The 23,136-nt window shown below is 36.6% G+C and overlaps 1 protein-coding gene across 11 annotated transcripts in view; it reads right to left on the bottom strand.

Moving 5' to 3' along the window:
• Positions 1 to 23,136, bottom strand: part of NAV3 (neuron navigator 3) — a 540,674-nt gene that overhangs the window by 136,559 nt on the left and 380,979 nt on the right. For 9 of the 11 annotated variants that reach the window (XM_062613809.1, XM_062613807.1, XM_062613808.1 and 6 more), the window contains 3 exons: positions 21,041 to 21,215; positions 8,610 to 8,678; positions 5,793 to 5,932 (listed from right to left, as the gene is read on the bottom strand). In XM_062613809.1, the coding sequence (XP_062469793.1) occupies positions 5,793 to 5,932; positions 8,610 to 8,678; positions 21,041 to 21,215 (384 nt within the window). Of the gene's footprint in view, positions 1 to 4,658; positions 4,778 to 5,792; positions 5,933 to 8,609; positions 8,679 to 21,040; positions 21,216 to 23,136 lie in introns of those variants that run through there. The other 2 variants (XM_062613805.1, XM_062613812.1) reach the window with 2 other exon arrangements.

Raw genomic sequence — 23,136 nt, 5'->3', positions numbered from 1 at the left:
AGCTCTTCTGTATAAAGTTCAGATTTCCAAGACATATCTGAGTATCTAAATACCATTACTCTGGAGCACCAGAGAAATTAAGTGGTAATGGCAATCAAATATATAGTACATAGCTATTTCACCAGATGAGGTATTTTCATTTAGTTATCTATCTTGCCATTCAATCGAGGGACTGCCAGTGAATTAGGCATAAGTTTGCTTATAGTGCATCAAATTCAGTACTACAAGAAAGCCTATGAAACATGCAATGCAAATACAGTTCATCCAGTGGGGAAAAAAAAGTGCCTGATATGTTGCACACACACATGAAGGCAAAGTCATGCCTTGAGGCCTCCCTGTCTGAATGATATAGTAGATGAGGACACTGAATACATTTGTCCCTTCACCACAGACTTTGATGTTATGGGTCATTTTCAGTTTTGCAGTCTTAGCCCTAAGGCCCTAGTACGGATTAGACTACCCACCTGGAATTCTGAAGGTCACTACGATACAAGGAAAGGGAGAATTTTTAGCATCCTGAAAGGGGAGCTCTTTTTTCTTTAACAAAGAGAGAATGCAAACAGCAAAATTTACTTGTTTAAATAGCATTACATTCTAGTTTAAAAAATATTGAAATAAATGGAATAGAAGTAACACAACAGAAATGTAACAGCTTTTACTTGCTTAACACTATCAACAACTGGACCACAGCAGGCTAATCGCCTCCATCCTTCAATAGACGCTGTATAATTCCACCTGCACAGAATTTTTCATGTGCCCCTCAACCTGAAGTGCAAAGAGCACAGCTCTAAATGAGCTCAGTCCACCTCCACAGGTGATTTGCAAGTTGCTTTGCTACACCCAGTTACTAGGAAAGAAAACAGTAACTGGTAAAGGTTGCCTCAGAGAATTTTTGGGGACAGGTGAGATTACAGCTTGCTCCTCAGGCTCCAGGTAGTACCACGCACACGAAGCAGCTTTGGTGGGCAGCTGCAGAGCTGATCCCCCCCTTGTGACCAAGGCAGGAGTTGTGTCTGGGCTCCTGCCATTTTCTGGTGAGCCTCAGATCCTGGAAGAGAGCCTGGGGCCAACAACATCTGTTGGAAATTACTGCAGCCCTCAGGCTTCCTTAATTTATACTAGGGATCAACCCCGTGGCTGATAGCCTAGGACTGGGTGTGCACAAGGACCTTATTGCACACATCTTGCCTTGCATTACACTTGCCTTAATTACACAGGAGGACTGGGGTCTTTAGCTATCCAAATAGTTTTGCAGAATAACAGTTCACCGTAATATGCAAAGCTAATGCAGAGTACATGTAACAGTCTGTGACCAGCAGAATGCCACTACATCATTGTATTACCTCTGTTACATTTGCATGGCCTCAGGCTATTAGTTTTACTACAAAAAGAAAAACAAAAAAGTGTTCTGATTAAAAAGAAGAATGTATCCTTGCCATATTTCCTGCTATCTATTAAACTCACTGGGGGAATAACTGTCAAAAGAAGAGTATTTCCTGTTCATCAACAGCTTCTTCTGCTACATACATAGCAAAAAACCCCACAGGTTCCTTGAACCACTGGTACTTACCTGATCCCTATGTCACAAATCATGAACAGCATCAAAAAATTACAGAGACCTAGAACTTGCTTTTAATCTTCAATTTAAAGTGTATCCTTAATGTTTCCACAGGGAATTGCACGCTGGATTGCACACTTTCAAGAAATAGACACTGTCTGTGTCTTCAAAGAAGTGGAATGCAAAGATTTATCTCCCCCCCAGCCCAAATACATTACTTGAAGCTGCACATCATTCACTGCTTTCTGCTCATTCAGTTGGACTTGGCTTTAGTTGTTCATTACATGAAATCTGTCCCCACCTTGTGGTGATTTTGACACAGAGTGAACCCAACCTATGACAAGGATTTCAGGCTTCTACAGACTAAATTTTACAAGCAGACAGTCTTCTGTTTAGGGCCTAATCCCCTTGTTGCTGAAATGCATAATCGGCTTGTGGTGCAAATAACTTTGCATTCTGTTTGAGAGCTCAGAGCTTCAGAGCTCAGCTCAACCTGTGTGGGAAAAGTAGAGCAGCAACAGCCCCAGGTGTTCAGTGGAAAACCAAAAGTTTCTTCCAGAACCCAGCAAGCCCAGGACAACAGAATGGACATTTTCAAGCCTATTGTTCATAGGCTGTTGAACAAACAAAGGACACATGAGGGGTTAAACTTGGGCCCAATATATAATCAACTTCCTCTGTCTTCTTGTCTGTGACCTTTGCTGTGCTCTGAACTGTTGGAGAAGACAGGACCTCTGTGATAATAGTTCCCCTGTTGCAGCATAGTAGGTACTGATAACTGAAATATTCTGTAACAGACAACATGCCCAGATTAGAATATCCAGTTTTAGTCAATCAAAATAAAGGTTAGTAGAAAACAAAAGAGCTCCAGGGGATTGCTGTAAAGATAGCTGGAGGAATGGGAGGTCTATCTGGTGAGATTAAAAGAATTCAGCTTGTTCAACAGTCTCTTTCCTGCTGCCCATGAGAATGAAGCCCCCATCAGCACAGGAAGAGAACATTACCGGGACAACTGGCAAAATACTGGAACCAGAACATAAACAAGCTAACTATAGGCGTACATACTGGCCACAGATGAACAATTAATTGCATCATCAGACAGTGTTGCTCCAGGACATTGTTTCTCAGCATTTGTATGGGAAAAATAACCAAATACTGCTGAAACCAAGTTTAGACAATACACAAACACAATTTATTATCAAATTATATTAAAAACTCCATGATATGGAGACCCTCATCAGAGTTCAGATACAGTGTTTCTAGGTTCTAATATATAAACCTTTGGTTTTAAAATTTTATTTGAATTATAACATTATTTATTTGCTGGACTCAAAACTTCTTTGGATAACTACCTTGCTAGCAATGTAATCACTTCGTTCAAACAGTTCCATTTTCATAGTTTTATTTTCAACCTTATTAAGTCAGAAGCAGATAGATTTGACGCAACCTAGAAAACAGATGTGTTCTTTGAAACCCGTCCATACGGTGCAAAGTCCAGGAAAAAAAAAAAAGAAAAAAAAGAAAAAAGATCAGCTCAGTAAAGCTCCACGGACGGGTTTCAGTTAATGGCATGTTTATCGTTGTGGTGCATTTTGTGTTCCTGATTTAACCACAGCTACACAGAGTTACCTGTGTCACAACAATGGGTTGGATCTGTCAGTGAAAACTGGGCTGTATTCAATAAAGAGAAAAACTGCATTTGCTCAGGGGAGCTACTTTCTTACTGTGGGAACTACTCCTTAAGCATCATTCAAAGGAGATAACATTAATGACATACTAAATAATGACATACTAAATAGAAGGCCCATATCACATCTTATTTTGGATCACCTTCACGTCTCCTTTAACTCTGTGTCTACATATTCATTCCCCACTGTGACTGAGTTGGAAATCATGTCATGCAGGAATGAATTTCAAGTATTACATAAAATAGGATTAAGAAAAACCCTTATGCTGTACATCTTTTCTGAGGTTTCATTATAGCCCACATAAGAAGGTGTAGCAGAGCAAAATGTACCAAAAGAGGTCTGTACTTGAAGAGGTCTGAAGGTCCCAACCTCTAATGATTATTTACCTAGCACAAGTTGACTCTTTCTCTGATTTTTTTGCTGTTTATGCAGCACTAATGCAGATTACAAGTAATTTATTATATGATATACATCTCAGAAATTGCATGCTCCAAGCGTCAGCATCAGAAGCAAAATTTGAAATATAAGGTTTACTATGTGTGCTAACTTTAAGAAGAAAAGCAGTTTTTCAATGTATAGTGACACTTCTTTTTAAAGAGATGTTCACTACTATTGCTATTGTGAGGGTTAAAGTTTGTTTCCAAACAAATTCTTCAAAAAAACTCACGTCACAGAACATCCTCAAATACATTAAAAAAAAATATCAAAAGACATTGAAATCTCATTGTAATATACAAACATTAGCCACTATAATAATCAAAGTTAAAATGCATACAATTTAAAATATATTATGGCTCAGTTGTTTTGCTCTTTAGGCAAAGAAGCAGCATAAGGAATTCAACTACAGGATCTCATGTGTTCTTTTAGGGTATTATAAAAAAATGTCACTTTGCTATCCTTGCACACCCAGCAGTCATTTTCTCTAATTAACTTCTGCTTTATACTCTAAAACGAACTTGTATTCACTTTACATTATCATGTAAAATCAATGTTCTTCCATCCATTCTGCTGTTTCAAAAGAAAGGAAAGAAAGCAGAGACATCTCAAATATAGTATTCTGTAGTTATGCTACATTGCATTTTCTATATCCTGTAAAATGAGCTGAATGATTATACAAAAGGCAAGCCACCCCTTATACTTTTGCAAGTGATGACTTCACTAAAATGCTCATCAAGGTTCTCATTCTCTGCTGAAAAAAAAATGGGAAAGTAAATCTATCATGCAAAAAAGCCACATAAATGTGCAATGCGATGCAAAACTTAGCAGCCAAAAGACAATTTCCAAGTAACAAACTAAGAATATTAATATCTACAAGCATGTCTCACCTTGAATCATTTCGCTCTCACATATTTCAGTACCAAACTTATGTCAATATTATGAAGTAATTCTAAAACCTAAACTGCTGTACATACCTTCACTCAAGCTGCCACATCTCCTACTTCGTAACTTCACTATCGTAGTCGTGAACTATACAGTGTCTGCTCCGACACTGATTTCTTTCTAGTTTTAGCCTGGATGTCTTGCCACAAACAAATTCTTAATAAAATAAATCCCACTACAGAACTATCTAAAACATTCAACCCTGATAGTAGAAAATAAAGAAATAACTATTGAAAGCATGGTTTTATGTCTTCAGATACAGCTAGGGGCAAAGCGTGTTCATCAGAATTTTGTAAAAAAATTCTGGATAGCTGCCTGTTGCTTGGATGAAGAACATTCACTGCATACTTGTTCCTCCCACAGACCCCAAGGATGCAAACGGGTACTATGTATATTGTATCATTTTCAACTGTATTCTAACCCAGAGATATGAATAAAATGCTGTTCATTACACAGAAGGAGAAAGAAAGGGGATAGGGGATGGATTAGTTACACAACTCAGAGAGCTGAATTTGCAAGTTATTTTTTCTGAGATAAAGCTTGAAGAGGCACATTTTCCAGGAATGCAGTGTCAGGGTGGGAGAAACAGAAGGATCCAGGGAACTCAGTTTGTTTCCATAATGGAAGATCATATTTAAAGGAGGCAATAAAACATGAACACTGAATTCAAGTCCCTGCAAAATTTCATTACATTTGACTTCATTTCCAATCCTCTATTCAGACATATATGCACTAGGTAAGGCTCTGAAGGAACAGAAGCATTAAATGTTCTGATGCCAAAGTAATATTCTGATTCTTATCCATTAGCAACTAAGATGCAAATTCCCCTGAAAATTATGGTGGTCTTCCTTTGGCTATGAGTAGACTTGAATACGGACCTAGAATATAGGCATCCAATATGTGTTCATTTTTACTTCAGAAAAATCACCCAATGATATTTCCATCAAAGACAGATAAAATATAGTTGCAACATTTTGAAAGTTTTCAGTTCTGAACTCAACTCAATCGCAATTCCCAACTCAATTGCAAGTCCTAATACAGAGCTCTATCTCCATAGGTCTTCTTACCAAGTCTTCAGCCCTTGTGAATGGGTTCTTTTGATGATATTTCCTTTTGTTACTCTTGTATGTGTTGTAAAGTAAGCTTTTTAATTTTTAATCACTCACCTTTTTCATTTCCATTTGCATATTGTGGAGGCTTGTTTTTGTCAATGCTGTTAAAGCTCTGGCTTCTTCGATTTAAATTAGAAGCTCCCTGGACTTTGGTACTGCTGCCAGCAGCTGGCACCCTTGAAGGTCCTGGAAGCCTGGAATGGCATAATCAGAAATCAGTTCATTTTATGTAGTGCAACATATAGAGGAGGCAGTATGCAAATAACAGACCAGAATTTAAAACCAACAACTGAAAACAGTGATTTCAGGTAAGCAACAATAAACAGGAGTATTCAATTAGTTAGACTCCACAAATGAAAATAAAAGCTTATCCTTACACACACAAAAGGGAAAAAGATGCTTTCTAGAGTCACAGGACATGTAAGAAGATGCTTTGCATTTGCCATTAACATTGCTAAAACAGATTCACCCTCACAAACAATTAAAGTGAAATATCAACTTTTATTTAAATCTGTCACTTTTGAAGAAGAAATGTTACAGAAATTGATTAGAAAGCACAACAATACACAGTAGAGAGGTATTTTGTATGTCTTACTCTAGTAAATGTTTCACAGCTGTGTTTAGCATAAAAGCTGCCTTTTTAGTTATCTTCTGTTATTTTTCAGAGGGCTATTGGCTTATTATTTTAAATGAAAAGTACTGAAAATACATATTTTAGCTAGATGCTACAGATGCATGGATACCTTTTAGATAAAAGTATGTAATGTGGACCATACAGTTTATTTGTTAGTATTTGCTGCCACCATCTGAACCTTACTGTGTGGCTATACTAAGAAAAAAATGGAAAATGTTGTCCCTGGTGTGTGTACACCTGTATCTTTTTTTCTGTCTGATTCTATTCTTTGATGTAAGATTCTTTAATATATGTTTACTTAAAACTTTCTGCAGCATCTTTGTGGGCACTCCCACTCCTTTCCAGTTTTGTTATGCAATAGACAAAATGAAATGGTTAAATCAGCAAGAGTCTTTTGCCATAGAAGATCTCTCTTCTGTTTCTCACTTATTGGAATGATATGGTGATTTTAATAGTGGCAATACAAATTACACCCGAGATATCAAATTCCGTTAGTTTCATTGTATTATGAAAGAGCAGCATCAGAAGGGAGAAAAAAAAATCACATTACAAAGAATTAAAAAATGTTAGATTCCTTCCAAACTTTTGTTTGTTTAATGCATTGGTATAACAACAATGTTCAAATAATTTTATTTTCATTAACTAGCATATGGAAGCAGCTCCATGTTCTCTTCCTTTACCAATTTAAACCTTAGAGAACTAATCTGCTAGTTATTTTTATGGCTCATTCTGGCTGCCAGCCTGCCCTGCTAGTCTCTTTGCTGAGCCCAGAGCAGACTGCCTCTGCTCTGCAGCTGCAAGCATGCTAACCTTTACCATGACCCGTGAATTTGAGTGATCTTCTGTTCCCTGAAGAATGCACTAAAACAAACTTAAAAATCCATTTGCTCCTTCTCATTACCCTAATTTGAAAGGCAGTAAGAGCCTTGACATCATTTGTCAAAGGTAATGAAAAACGCAATGACAAGGCATGTGCAACACTGGAAACTCATGTGTTCTGTTAAAATATAAAATAGCTCTGCATATATTCTGCATGCCAGAATTCGAGAACTTGCCACAGTAAGCAAATTATACATGAGGTCATTTGCTCTACACACTTTCCAGTTTAACTCATCTGCTGTCTTTTTTAATTGAATTCAGGTTTTAAATTGCTTTTGCAGAATCATGTTAAGCAGCTAAGGAAATGCAAAGAGGAGAATAACAAATAAGGGACAAGTCACATACCTCTGAACAGGCTTCGGAAACACTGCCACAGATTTAAAGTATTAGACAATAAGACTGTTAACCCCGCCATGTTGAATGTAGACAAGACAGGAGCATCAGCAATAAGGAAAACTGTAGACCTATAAATGCAGGCGCAATGCAACTGGACCGTGGTATAGCTCATTCCAAGCTATCACCAGCAACTCAAATTGTGTTAGTGCGCGATAATGCAAAATGCAATCTTTATTGGAGATTATGCAGTTTAGAGTTCATTGTTCTCACCAATGAACTGTACAGCAAAGGTATAATTAATGAACGCATTATCACCACCCACCATAAAAAAAAAAACAAAACACAACAGAAAATAAAGGAAAGAAAAGTTAGAAACAGGAGTAAGCTTTAGACCTCGGTTTCTTTCCTCTGCAATCTGGCTTGTAGATTTTAGTGCTCATGGAAATGATAAACTAAAAGTACTGATGAAATATGAAATAGGTCAGCTCCAACACACAGCTCTGTCAAATTCATTGCCAAAACAAAGCAGCCTGTTAGTAGGGTCTGTGTGCAGGCTAGTCTTGACAGAGCAGAAGTCTTGGAAGAGGTTCTTTTTTTGTGCTCTATTTTGCTTCTGCATCAACTGGGCTCTAGGAATTCAACCTTTCAGGTGGGTTTGCAGAATATCTAGTGGGAATTGGGATGGACTCCCAAACTTCTTTTCACTCATGACTAAAGTAAGGATTTGATCCAGAGAGAGCACTAAAATCACCAACTAACCCTTCACATCCAATACTTTACATGCAGGATACAAAGATGCAGGATACATAACAACCAGAAATTTTGCTAATGTACAATACAAATCAGCTCCTTCCAGTCCGTATAAGGCTTTCCAGTGGCAAAGCTCATAGCTGCAAAGCTTGCACACATAACATAAATACACATTGTTTAATGTCCGCTTATGTCCAAAGGATAAAATATCAGTGGGCATATACTTGCTTGAGTATCACTAACAAGCAATAAATTAGAGATATTTAACTGACCTAGAAGTCTTTTTTTGACTGGTTGCAATTCCACTGTGATTAGACTGAGATGCATATCTGGCTGTGATACTGTATGAGAAGAAACAGAGAAATTGAATTAAAGAATTACTTTGAACATGTATAGAAAGAACACACTTACCAGCAAACTATGAGTTAATGAATGCAAATTGAATGTGGATAGAAAACACAAATTAACTGGCAAAAAAAATAATAAATGAAATAATGCAAACATGCAGATTTTTATGAGAGATGTAATGAACAGATTATGAAATAATGGATATTGTTATAACTTGTCTCATTTTCTATGGATTAATTTAGGAACAGACAGTGAGAGCAAATTTCAGCAGTGACTGAATTACTGAAGTCTAGTTTAATTCACACAGGGTGCACCCCAGCTTTGTGCCATTTTTCATCCACAAAAAGCACTAAGCACAAATATACAGCTGCTAGTTTCTCCAGCAACCTGAGTTCAGAGTGGCGGTTAGGAACAAATTTGCTATACCAGATCCAATGATGACTCAGAAATATTCCGGCTAAAGAAAGGTGACCCTCCTGACAGTAGAGTTATATGGAAGACGCATCCCTTCACAGTCTCCATTACAGTTAAAGCAGCACAGGTCATGCATGTGATGCATTACCCAGGAAATTAATTCCTCATTAGGAGAACCCCTGACCTTGTGCTTAGACTCACTGCTAAATTCAATGGGAAAATGCCCCTTTGTTTATTAAGGCATCCAAATAGTATTTCTGCAACAGAACATATGCTGAGCTACAGGGCTAAAAACTGTATGCTCCTTTTCACACCCAACAATGTGTCATAACTAAACAGCAAATTTATGCCTCTATTCTTTTAGACATTTGCATAGGAGATATGTCAAATGTACAGCCAAGGTAAGGCCTCTTGCCAAGCAATTTCAGCTACATAAACAGGTGCATCCTTTGGGATCCACACAGCCTTAGGATATAGACAGGTGGTTAAAGCAGGTGCAATCACAGCATCAAATTTCTGGCATTATTGAGGAAATGATGGAGAACTGAGTAAGCAGGACCCTTGATAGTCACAGATTGCTTTTGTCCCTTACAATTCTGCATTTTCCAGCAATTCTAAGTAGCAGATGAAACCACAGTGCTCTAGTCCTGACTTTATATACTGAAAGCACTTATAAGAAACACCTGGTGATATTAAGTCTACCAGAGAAGTGTTAAGCAATTTCTGCCTGTCTACTGAAGCAGATAGCTGGAGTATAGAGCAGATGGGAGGAGCCCCTTAAGGGGCAGAAAGGTCTTCCCATACTGGCACAGCAGTCCTGTAGAGGGGCAAGGGGAAGGCATAAACCAAGGGACAATCCCACTTGAATGGGATGTGTGATTATTGTTACTTTACCAAATTAAACACTAATAAAGGGTTCAACATTACCTCTGTGCCTGGCAATTACAAATGGCACAAGTGCACATGGCAAATATAGAATACTTCAGTCTTCAGGGGGAAAAAAAGAATCATTCAATATATAAAAGCAGCATTCAATTCCGTGACATATCTCTTCACAAAAATGCTGACAAGGTGCTTTTTTATACAACCATAATGTCTGTAGGAATTACAGTAATTTATGAAAGTATCATAATAGTTACAGTTTATATATTTTATCTACCTAGTCATTAGTAGTATATGAAATTAAATATTAATATATTTAATTATATTTCACTTACAGCTATCTTTCTAATAACCTCTGGACTTATGACACAAATGTGACATAGCTTATTTTGCTGAAATTGCTATATTTGTGCCTGGTGTAATAGCCCTTCTTTTAATGAGATCTTCCACTTGTGTTTTTTTAACATATTTAAAATGAAGGAATCTAGAAATGGTTAGATGGTTATCTGTATTGACTAAACTAAGAAGGTTGTGAGAAAAACAGCATGAAAATAAAACCTTAGTGTGTTTATGTTGTAAAAGGTAAAATGATACACAGTACAATCAACACAGACAGTGAACTGGAAAAACAGAGTGAACAGGATGCATGGTCATAGCATATTGTAGCTTTTCTGCCTCAAACAACACAATTCCAATGTAACTGGATAGATCAAATAATTTAATCTGAGTGATGTTGCTAAATTGTTGGTAAACTAGTCCACAGACTGCACTTTTCTTTTTTTCTTTTTAATAGCAATAAATACATGAAGCACTTATCTGGAAATGCCTGCTAGAAGCTTTTCCTTCTATGACCAGGACTCCACCCACTAGGAAATTCATGAAATGTCAGTTTACGGATTACTTTCAGACTTTCCAGACAGGCTAGAATGATGGATGTATTAACCTCAGTAAAGCATCCTTTACACTGTGACTGAGTAAACTTATTTTCCAAAGTACGGTGACAAATGAAGGAAGAGAACTTCAACAGCTCATAAACCAGGTGCATCAAGTTCCTAATGACTTTGGGTTTTCCTTCTAATTAGCACTGGATGTGCTGGTCCCATTAAAGCTTTGCACGAGTTCCTGTTTCCCAGCTGCTGGCCCCCACTATTACAAATGTGAACTGCAACACGGTTGCAAGACTAGACTTCAGTCTAGCCACTCTTCCAAATGTATAAACAAATATTTACCTGCTGCTCTCTATTCAACCAGATAATTGTCTCTGGGCGAGACCTGTTAGTTAGGAAAATAAACCTGTTTTGCTTAAATCAGTTATTTTTTATGCTTACAGATCCACACAGAGGTATAATAAATACATGCCTGCCATAAAACAGCAAATGCACATTAACAAACCAGACAAGTTTACAGCGTTTAGTAAAGGAAGGATCTACTTGTCGGAAGGACAGAAAGGGGGATTTTGAAAGCCTCTGTTTTTGAAAGTCTCACCCAAAAACCCTTTCCACGTGTCTCCCCCAACGCGGTCACAGCTTGCACTCCTCGGAGCAGCCACAGCAGTCACCTGCAGAGCCCAGCCGCAGGGCATTGGCAGGAAGAGAACATGCAGACTACAGAGGAGACCAACCTTGACTGCATAGCCTGCAGGAAACCCTGCTTCTCCTGAACTACAATCCAGCATTGTATTGCTGAAGGCAACTGCAACACTGGACCTGGGCCAAGCATCATGCTTAGGTCTCCTCTTCCACCTAATGCATAGGGGAAGAGAAGGCAGATGCTCCTGGTTAAGCAAATCCTATTCAAAATAGGTAAGATGGCATACATGCATATGATGCCAAATCCTTAGAAATCATCTGAACTCTGCAAACTAGCTTCCACGTTGGAATCAAGCCCCTATATCAGGAAAACACTAGTCAACACAGCAGATATGAAACTGATAGTGGGTAATTTTGGGTGCTGGTCCCTTTTTAAATGCTGTGAGAAAATGGAATAGATACCCTAAGACTGCTCAGAAAGGCAGTTCAGCACAGGGGTAGATGGGGTAGTACTGAGAAAGCAGGTACAATGATGTTAGAGACTGTAGTGACCCTGAGGTGGTGATGGAGAACACTAGAGCTGTCCTACACCCATGCTGCTCACAGGAATCAGGACGCTGCCTGTTACAGCCAGTTGCACTGGGGAGCTATGCACCACATTCCACCTAGATGGGGAACTGATACAGGGCATGCAGCGGCAATCGGTATAAAAGGGTTAAGAAATGGTCCTAAAAGGTGTAGGGGAACCTAGGAAATCAATGTAAGGTAAAACACTAAAAGTTCTTAAATGCCCTCCCACTAAAAGTGAATTGCAATACACAACTGAAGTGGGCAAATAAAAGCAAAGAAGATGAAGAGGGAATGCAAGTGACTGCTCCACACTGTACTAAACTCTCACGAAGTCTGCCTTGCTGCCATGCAAATAGCACAGAACACCAGAAAAAAAAAGCAGCTCCTTGAAAGTGTGTATACCATGTAAAGCTGGAGGATGAAGCTCCTATAAACCTCGATAAAGAGCATGAATCAAGCTGAAACTATTTTAACCTCCTTCTTCAAAAAGTAACCCATGCAGCGTCACCCTGAATATCATCAACTCTTTATTAACAGTCTTTCAAAAGATCAAAAGCATCATGTTACATCAGACTGTCATTTTCCTATAATGTTGAGAGCCACATGGTGCTTCTAAAATGCCAGCTATGTGATCTGTTAAAACTAGACAAAAGGCAAAGAGGTTTGTAGTATGTAATCAGTCTTTCTACCTTACTGGCATGTTTGAATTTTAATACGCTGTTGATCTTATAAAGTTATATTTATATCACTAGGGAACTGCACTCCAGAATGATTTGAGATTTTACTGTTAGAATGATTCCCTGATTAAAAAAAAACAAAACAAAACAAAAAAACAAAACAAGTTTCAAAAGAATGCGTTTTCAATGTAAAAATTTCCCCAGAAGGTCTTGATTGCACTGTACAGATTTTTTTTCTTTTTGTTTTCTAAACAAGCTCCTTGGTTGCATACTTCTAAGCAGCCTGCCTGGCAAAAAGCACAAGAGATATTTTCAAGTTCAAATCCAGGTGTGCCTGGGGAAATGCCAGTAAATTTCCAGGCTACTCAGCATACCAATCGGGGCAGGTAGAAGGTCCCTGCCTGCTTCCTCAAGTGGACAGCCAAAGATCACTAAGGAGGATACCAAAAATATTTTAATTTTCCCATAAACAATTTTTTTCAAGTATTTCTTTTGCTTGGGCTCATCAAGCCCAATCTTGATGAATTAATACATGCTTATATCCATGTATATGTTTCTATTGATCTACATATATTAAAAATGTTATTTATACACAAACGCTACATATGTATATGTGTTTTATAGATATATCTATATTTTGTATTTTATAAATGTATTATTTTATGTGTATATAGATATCTAACACAGAAATAAGAGGAACTGACGATGGCTCAGGCAGCTGTAGCGCACACTATGTCATCTATTCTACATTAGGTGGACATTTCTCCTTTCTGCTTTTTGAACGTTGGCATCTTATACAAGAAGTCTGTCTCAAACTGATTCAGGCTTGGAGGTACTAGAAAAATTGTGTTTTCGATGTTATCCTGTCGTTCACAGCCCATAAACCAAAATGCAGATAATGCTAGTCTTGCATTAACATTCATGTTCTTGCAGAACACAGTGACTTGTAATAAAAACTAATCATCTGCCATAGTGACCATACCTACCCTGGTCCCAGTGTTTGTAGTACAGGTATTTTGTGGAAATAATGAAAGACTATATGAATCACAACATTAAAGAAATGAAGAGCATCTCAAATAATAAATGTGCTACCTAGCTACCGTGCTTAACCCGTAGCTCACCTAAAATAATACAATCTTAAAAAACCACTTTTTTTCTGACAAATTGGCCACGTGGGTAATTGTGTGCTGCCAGAACTAGGGCTACACTCTTAGGGACCAATCATACCCTATTATGACCTTATATCCATACTATTTATGATCTTGCACTAGAATAAAATTGTATCAGATGACCTGCACAGCAATATATGCCACTATTCCATTTCACAGTTTGATAGAATAAGACTGTAACAAAGTTTTCTCTGAGAGGGAATGAAAAAGGGGGTGCCAGAAAGCCTGAGTCTGTCAATTCTTCAAACCTACACTCATTGTCCCTTGAACCTTTTCACGGTTTTCCAGAAAATGGACATTCATTAACACATCCTAAAGTATGGCTGTGATTCCCACAAACCAGTCAAACAATTATCACATATTTAAGCCTGGTTTTGTCAAAGGTATTAAAGTACATTTGTGAGCATTTTGTTTGGTCTCCCCATTGACTCTAAAATAGTAAAAGTTAGGTAATATAAAGAAATTACAAAACATTCTACCAACATTTCAGCTATGCTTCCATAAGGATTTTCAGAAAAGCAGACCAAAACACAAATATTTATATATAAGTGATTTTCCTAAACTGCTGATTTACCACTTTTAGTGTGGCGATTTTTAAATGCTAAAAAAACTTTCTTTTTTTTTTTTCCAACTTCTATTTTAATCCATTTTCCATGTGCAATAATTGTCATAAACAGCACTTTGGAAGTGTATGGATTTAGGGTTGGGATTTTTATTTGGTAGATGAAGACAGAAGAGAGAGTTATCTTCTCAATAGCAGTTGCAACATGTAACGTTATTTCATTAACTGATATCTGCAAAATGACAATATGTAGAATATCACATTTATTGCAAAGTACGTAAAAATACTAAGAGAGAAAAGTTGACAGAAAGGGCTGACAATAGCAAAGAAAGTAGCAGTACAAATATAAATCTGACTTAAATAAAAGCAAGAATGCAAGGAAAAGACTGACCATATACACAAAACCAGACAATAGAAGAACTGATGAATCTCTATAGAGAGTGAGGGTAGAGCAACAAAGAATGTTTGAAGGGAAAATAACTACATTATGAAGCTTCTATTCCCTCAAAAGGAAATACATGAAAAGTTGTATTCAAATGCTACAAGGATGAATGGAACACTTCCCATTAAATTCTATATTATCTAGATTAGAAACGGGGAAAATTATGGCCAAAGTGCATCAGAACTGAAATATTAAAAGTAATCAGTGGCAAGGGAGACAATGATATCTGAAATGCACAGGATGAGAATCATCAGTAAAATAAATTAAAACGCTCTTTTGGAAATTGTAAGAACAGACAAGGAGAAAAGATGGAAACCACATTTTGAAATGCAAACAAAATGAGAGGCACAGAAAGAAATACCGTTCTCAAGCAGGTGGCAGAGGTTATTTATAAACAGGAGAAATCAGTGTACCTGCATGTCACAGGATCCTAAAGAAAATTTTCAGTCAAACATCAGGTACTTTGCAGAGAGGAAGAAATGTAGAACATACTAAATAACACACAAGGGCAGGTGCCAACCATAAAGAGCTAGTTTTTCAGGATCCATCCCACAGAATTATGTAAGAAAGTAAAAGACACAAGAAGTTTCCGAGAGGTTGGTAGTGAAATGGCTAAAGAGGAAATGATAAGTTTGAAAGAATCTTCTTTAGGATAGATTTAGAAGTTATTGAGAGGCTAGAAAATGCTATATAATTTACAGTTTTATATGTTCTATCTAGTAGGTTCTATATATTATAGCTATAGAGAAGACCATTTGTTTTAGAAACTGAGTCTGTTTCTAAACCTCCTTTTTCCCCCCCTAGCTTTAAGCATAAGAAATATTGTTAGATATCTTCTCATCTTAGAGAGGACGGGCTACAGGGAAAGAGTATGTGGCAAATACATTCTTGCTATTGTATTGTGCTGCTTTTTTGTGTGAAGGTTATTAGAAAAGTTAGGCATTTGCCATCATCAAAAAGTAACTCTTTTGTGTATGATAATTTCTGAATCTGCCAAAGGAATGCATTATGAAACTTATAGCGCTGATGCATTTTTGCAAGCTATTTCAAAATATAGCTATTAAAAGGAATTTTAAGAAAAAAATATTGAATTATGGCAGTAATATTAATTTATATGAGGCTATGAAGGTCTACTTTTTAATATATTCTGTCCATATATCATAGCTGTGGCCTAAAAAACTCCTGAAAATACAGTAATTCTCATCACATAATGACAGTTTTATCAAATGCGTAAATTAATTTCATAGCTCTATAAGGTAAACAAACAGCATGTGGAAAAAGAGCCACATTTCCTGATGACCTATACAGTGCTTATCACAGGAACAAGTCTCTAATTTATGCAATTCATCATTATTAAATACCATATATTTGCTTAGGTACACAGTTAACTGATTAAATTGGGAAACAGAAATATTATTTACTTTAGTTACTTGGACTTCAGGAAAATGGAAGCTTGCTTCCTAAAGTTCCTTTCTTTGGGAATCCTGAGGCCTGTTATGACTCTGTGAGGAGTCTACTCTTTGAGGAGTAGAACAAAAATGGGGCAAAAGCTGATTTTCAAGATGGAAAGATAGGACAGTTGAAGTACGATTAAATCCATAAGGTCTATTTGAAGGTCAGCTGCTGCAGATCCTGGTGCAGTCACATCAAGCAATTTATTCTGCATTATCTCCTAGATGCATAAAAGTACATCAAATTAGACTAGTAGCAGTTTGCCTGCTTAGACCCTACTTAGAAAACAGGGAATACAAAGAAGAAATAAATCTTTTCCTTGCAGTCATTAGATAATGATTCTGTATTGGTAAAAGCAGGAACTACCTATTTGTTTCACTTCACTAAAACCAAGTGGCTAGGAATGGCAAGAGCTAAAGACAGTGAACAGACTTGGTTCATTGCTTTCCTTCCATTAACCAAGGAGGACACATGATTATAGGCACATTCCATTTTGTCAGTGCAATGCACTTGGTGTAGACCATTTTAGGTTACATTTTCAATCTCCAGAACATTGAAACAAAGACCACCTTCTAAATTCAGAGTGGTGTAATGGAGATTGGCATAGATATTGTCAGTATTTCAGCATGGATCTGTTGAGATTTGTAATCATAACCACTACATTTGCATTACTGTATTTCACCCAGCACAAGCTGTGCGTCCAATATACTTCATTTTTTCCCCTAGTACTTCTGAGCAGGAGGCAACTTGAAACCTAGTTCTTTGCAGTAGTTATATATGCAACTGCTCGTGGAAATAGCTACCTAACTTTGTTTATATGCCTAGGAAAACCAGGGTGCTCTTTTAATATAACAAATTTAACAAAATCCATCTGGACCTCAAGCTGTGCTCATCATTCCTGTACGTGATAAAATAGTTTGTCCATCTTGGGGAATTTTGCTGACAGCTTACTGAAACCAGTTACTGCCTAATCCATAAATGAGACAGAACTTCTTTTCATCCACATGTGTTTTCTCTTAGTATCTGGGTGGTTGAAAGATCATCACTGTAGAAAGTTTGGATGTATTGCTGTGATAATGGAATCCACTAGAAAAGCAAAGCATAAAAATATAATGTAACTATTGTTGTCATCTATCTGTACTGACATATAAATAAGGCCACCAGCACTGTAGTTTTTTAACTCAATCTCAAAGCTACAACAAAGTCATAAGGAAAGAATGAAGTGCCTACCTCAGCTTTTGAAGAATTCAATTTCCATAGTTAGTCATACAAGAATATAGGAAATTTTAGGATAAAAAGAAATTTGAAATCACATCTAAACCCATTGTCTCCCTTAGGTTACCATTCATCATCTACCACAGACTTTTCCACTAATTTTCTAAATAATTTTTAGAGTTTTTATACTTAGTGGTATGAAATTATAATTATCCATAAATAAAGAATATTCTTTGCAACAAAATTTCACTTACCATCAATCAATTTCCTTTATTCTTTCACATTTAATTTGAAATGATGTTGTTGGCTTCATAGCCATGTAGGATTCATAGACCAGTGCTACTCTTTCACATAAAAGAATCTTGCTCCCCTTCTGTGTGCACCATTTTTACAACTCTGAGCTTAGTTATGGACAGATTAAATGGAATTGGGAATGTTAGGGAAGCATTACCACACTGACCAAATTTAGGTAACTTTGTTAAGAGCCTGCTGCAGAAAATTCATTATCTTCCTATGCAAACTTTACACTAAGAGGAAGGAGGCTTCTCCATTATCCTGGGTTCATCTTAAACCACGACATCCACAAATCAGTTTAATTAAATCCCTTATCTGTGTTGTCTCCTGTAGGAGATACGAATTACCTAGTTATACAAGGACAGCTATCCTCCTGAATTAGTCTCCTGAATTCCCCATGTCTGCACAAACCTAATCCTGTCAGTCTCATAATTTTCTGATTATAACCAGGGGCTTCTCTTTGTTTACTATATCAAAACAACCTGGCTATGAAAGCTGTAGGGTCCTAATACTACTTGTGCCTGTTACAGCTTTTGTTGGCAAAGGGCCCAAGCACTCTCACGGAGGTTGATACCAGAGTAGATAAAGCAGTTAGCAGTGATCATTACCTAGTAATGCTCACAGACATTGATGATTACTGAGGACATCATAACCCCCTAGGAAATTGAGCAGAAATTAAGTAATATGCTTCCTATACCTTTGCTGGAAGCAACAAAGAAGATAACTTTTCTGACATCTAAACTGAAGTAACTGCAAGTATTAAGACATAGTTTCAGAGACTTAAATTACAACACAAAATGTGATTGCTTACTGAACGTTTTTTTTAAAGTACAAAGTCTGTAGAAAGAATCCACCTTTTGTCAGTGCATATGTTTTGGTTTTGCTCTGTACACATACAAACACGTGCATATCAAATGCACTTAAATATATACAGTGCCTCAAAAGGACAGATTTATTTCTCAGGTGTTCTCAGGTGATTTGTCTTCAAGTCAAATAAAACACCGTTAGGTATAAGACAGATATTTATGGTGACAAACATCAACCTTCTATGTATGTATGTTTGAAAACAAACAGGAAATTCTTGCTTTCAGTTTACATATACAAGAAAGATGGTACCAATCTTGGTGTAATATTTTTTTAAATAGAAAAATTTTGCAGCCAAAACACAGATATGAATAGAAATTTAATCAAAGAATTAAATTATTTTAAACTCCTGCCATCGAAGTAGGTCTAAGGCACACTGATGGAAGTAGAAATTTTGTTAAACCAGCCTTAGATATCACTTTATGAAGGCATGAATGCTGGGGTTCTGAAAATGGAATGATTACCCTTCCTCCTAATTAGGTATATATAAACACAGCAGAGGAAAAGAGCAGAAAAAGGCACTGAAAGACCATGAGCTCTTGTGGAATTATAATGAAAAGAAACTTTTATAAAAATTTCATCCCTTCTTTGCCTACCATTCCTGAGCAGACAAAGAACTAGTGTGCAATTGTCGTCTTCCAAATAGCAAACAACTGCTATGCTCCAAGCTTTTTTTGACAAACAGAATTCCTTGCAACAGCGGTGATGTAAAAAGGAACATGGTAAATATTTTTTTTATTAAATATTCACCATGTGTAGGTTAGAAAAGCAGGAAAAATTCCAGTTCCTTTACAAAGTTATAAGCAAAACCCATTAAACAAAGGTATTTACTTGAATCTGGCTAAGTCCTTAGTTCCACTGATTAAAGCAGTGAACACTTGTAGATCTACATTCATAGGAACAATAAATAATTTCTGAATAACAGGATGTTATTGCTTCTTATCCAGTACTAAATATCCTTCAGAAAGCATAAATTCAACTTCAGAAAATGCTCCATATGGTCAGATTCTTCTAGGGTCCCACCATAATCCCCCAAATTACATGTTAATAGTAAACTTCACAGAGAAAGCGTTCAAAGACATTATTTTTCAGTAGCAGAGAAAGAAAATGCATTTCACATTGTAATGCCCAAGGCAAACATAATTTTATCTTCATGTTTATCTCAAATGAGGTAACTAAAATGTCATCAGCAACATTTTCCTATAAACATAGTTCTATAACATTCCTAGTTTCAAGACATAGATTCCTATTAGGCTGAAGTGTGACATCTTCTCAACCAAAGAAGTATATCCATCATAAACATGAAAGTGTAATTAAGATATGGATTCAAGAACCAAAATTTCATTCTAGTAGCCCAATACTCTCAATTCTTCCTAAATCCTTGATTTACCACATTCTAGACATACAATTGTTCAGTAAGAATGCAAAAAATTTCAAACAAGGAAATAATAAATCAAACAAGAAATAAACCCAACAGAGCAATACGTAGAACTCTTCATGAAGAATTACACTTTACACAGCACTGCATGTGAATGTCCTTTTTTGACTTCTCCATAAATTATAAATTGGTCTCCATTTAAAGGGATACTTTGTTTAAACTGATGCTTTTGTCATGGCTTGTAAGCAAATACCTTTTCAAAATGTTTTCAGCCTCAGTCTGAAAGAAATGTAATTAATCAATTAAGGATTCTGCTGAGTGCTTTCCTTTCCTAAAACTAAATAATAAACTGACTACTTAAAAGAAACAACTAGGCTGAGGCCATTTCTTTTCCCTTTCGAAAAGCACTCAAACAGAATTTGGCACTCAAACCTAGAATGTGTGGGGATGAAAACAGTTTATAACAAATTAAAGTATTACTTATGCCTTTTCCCCATGTATTTTGCTAATCATTTGAAATTGCTTGTTTAGATTTGGAACTGGGTATGTGAAAAATACATGAAAATAACCAGTATACTAACCTCATGGTGGGCTAATTTTCTCTTACTGTGCAAAGGGCAGTAGAATCATTATTAAATTGAAAGAATGCCTTAAAATTAATTAAACTGGGACTAACTTTAATTGGGAGTGTTCTCTGCTCTCACTGTACCTTAACTCCCAAGAAACACAAGCTTAATACCAAAATCCCACTTCAGATACTGTTTGCCTATATTAATTTAAAAAAAATAGTTTAAAAAAACACCAGGCTTTTAAGTCTTAAAGTGGCTAATTTTTTTCACAAAACTCTTTTTTTTTAACAGAAAAATAAAAGGGTTTTACATCTGAGAAAAATAACTTTTTAGCTTACCTCGACTGCATATCTTGGTGTGTTTTGGACTGGCTGATTTCAGCTGGAGAAGGGACTTGCTGTTGTAGCTCCACCAGAGACTGGTAGTACTGTTGCTGATGATGTTGCTGCTGTTTGTACCGAGACAAACTGAAAAACAGCCCTAAAATGGCTTTCAAATTTCCATTCCTTATTTCTATTACAAAAAAAAAAAAAAAGAAGACAGAGAATAAGAAGTGAAAATATTGTGGTTTTAGACTTCAGTTTTGTAAGAGTTTTATACTAAAACATCTCTGTACATACCTATAGCTACCCATGTTTATGCCTTATATCTTTTCATTTATGTCTCCTATCAGGGTCATGTTAGGTAGCACTGATAATTTATGGTAATCTTTCTTATCTATGGGTCATTGTTGCAACAAACACAAATCCCTATAACGTTTTCATGATGAGTCACATGTACACAGTCACAGAATAACATACATAATCTGAAATGAATAGTCCTGCCTCAACACAGTAAAAATATTCTTAGTAAGCAGAGAAGCATTTAGAAAAATCCAAATTCTTTCTGGCCTTAGGTACACACCTCTTCTACCTCATGGCTGTAAATGCCTCTTTTTGATTTTGGGGCACATTCTGTGCACAGTGGGAACAATGACTAGGAAAAAATCAGAAGGAGGAGATAGTAACAGTCTTCTGAGTGAGCATATACCCCTTCACATAAATTTGCTAGGAACATGAAAGAAGGAGATTAATGGGTAACAAAAAAAAGGAAAAAAAAAAAGAAGACAGTAAAGTAGATAGATGAATACATCTTTGAACTTTTGAACTACATGATTTTCTAGCTTTCTCTTTTACATGGCTATTACTGATTAATGAAGACTTCAAAACTACAGCTGTCACATGAGGCTAAAGGAGCTACTCGTGAAATTCTGGGGAGCCACAGTGGTATCCTCATGTCTGCTGTTCCTTTCTTAGTCTTTGCCAGGATGAGATGAAGGGTTCAAAAGAATAATGTTATCCTTTGTTCACAAAGGATCTCTGTGTCAAAAAAAGAAGCCTCAGGAGACTTTAATGAAATTATCCGCAGCGCTTAGGCTTGTTCATAACCTCATTATTAATTTTCTTTGGCACTGAACTTCTTGTGAAAGTTTTTCATTAGACCTATAGCCTTGTAACCTAACATGCAACACTGCAATTTTCTGCTTTCCCTCCAAGTCTAAATACTGAGCTGTATGTGCTATACAGCTTTCTTAGGTAATTTTGAAAGCAGAATTTATAAACAATGACTGTTATATTCATGTCTTTTAAATAATATTCATTTCCCTTCAACAGGATTAGATGAAATGTTACCACATACATTAACAGGACAGCAAACAGTGGAGTACTTAAGCTGTCAACCGGTTCTTCAAAAGCCAACATAATCCTGGACACAGGAATATACTTTGCAAAATGGAAATTTGTTCTAAATATCCATACTTTCGCACCTTCCTATGAAGATGCTGCAGGATCTGTGATTCCGCATGGGACCACCAGGCATAGACAGAATATCTCAAAATTAGAAAGCTTTCAAGGCAACCAATGAAACATGGTGGTTTCAAGGAAGATCATTATCGAGGAACACAGAAAACTTATATGTAAAATTATCTTTAAAAAACCTCAACAAAATCACGTAACTATCCATATGCTCTGATGCTAAAAGATTTTCTGTATGTTATACCGGTTTAATTATTCTTATGATTTAAGCATCACTTAATGCTCAAAACCCCTTTGTTATATTCCATTCAAAATAGTTTATCCTAAAATTTTGCTCATTTTGTGTTTAACCACATTCTTTACTATTTCTAAAGAAGAATGTTATAGAATCACAGAATCATAGAATAGTTAGGGTTGGGAAGGACCTTAAGATCATCTAGTTCTAACCCCCTGCCATGGGCAGGGACACCTCCCACTAAAACATGCCACCCAAGGCTTCATTTAGGCTCACTTACTAGTTTGTTTCTGAGCAAACAAACATCATCATTGCTAGCAAAGAGGACATTCTAAGAGAAACAATTTTCTTGGCCTTCACCATTCGGCGTGGAGTAACAATGGTACTCATTCCCTCAACACTGTCA

This window comes from Pezoporus occidentalis, unplaced genomic scaffold (genome assembly GCF_034315485.1).
Source record: "Pezoporus occidentalis ecotype Australia unplaced genomic scaffold, CSIRO_AGI_Poc_V1 ctg17, whole genome shotgun sequence".
Classification (NCBI taxonomy): Eukaryota; Metazoa; Chordata; class Aves; order Psittaciformes; family Psittacidae; genus Pezoporus; species Pezoporus occidentalis.
This window is presented reverse-complemented; position numbering and strand designations above follow the sequence as displayed.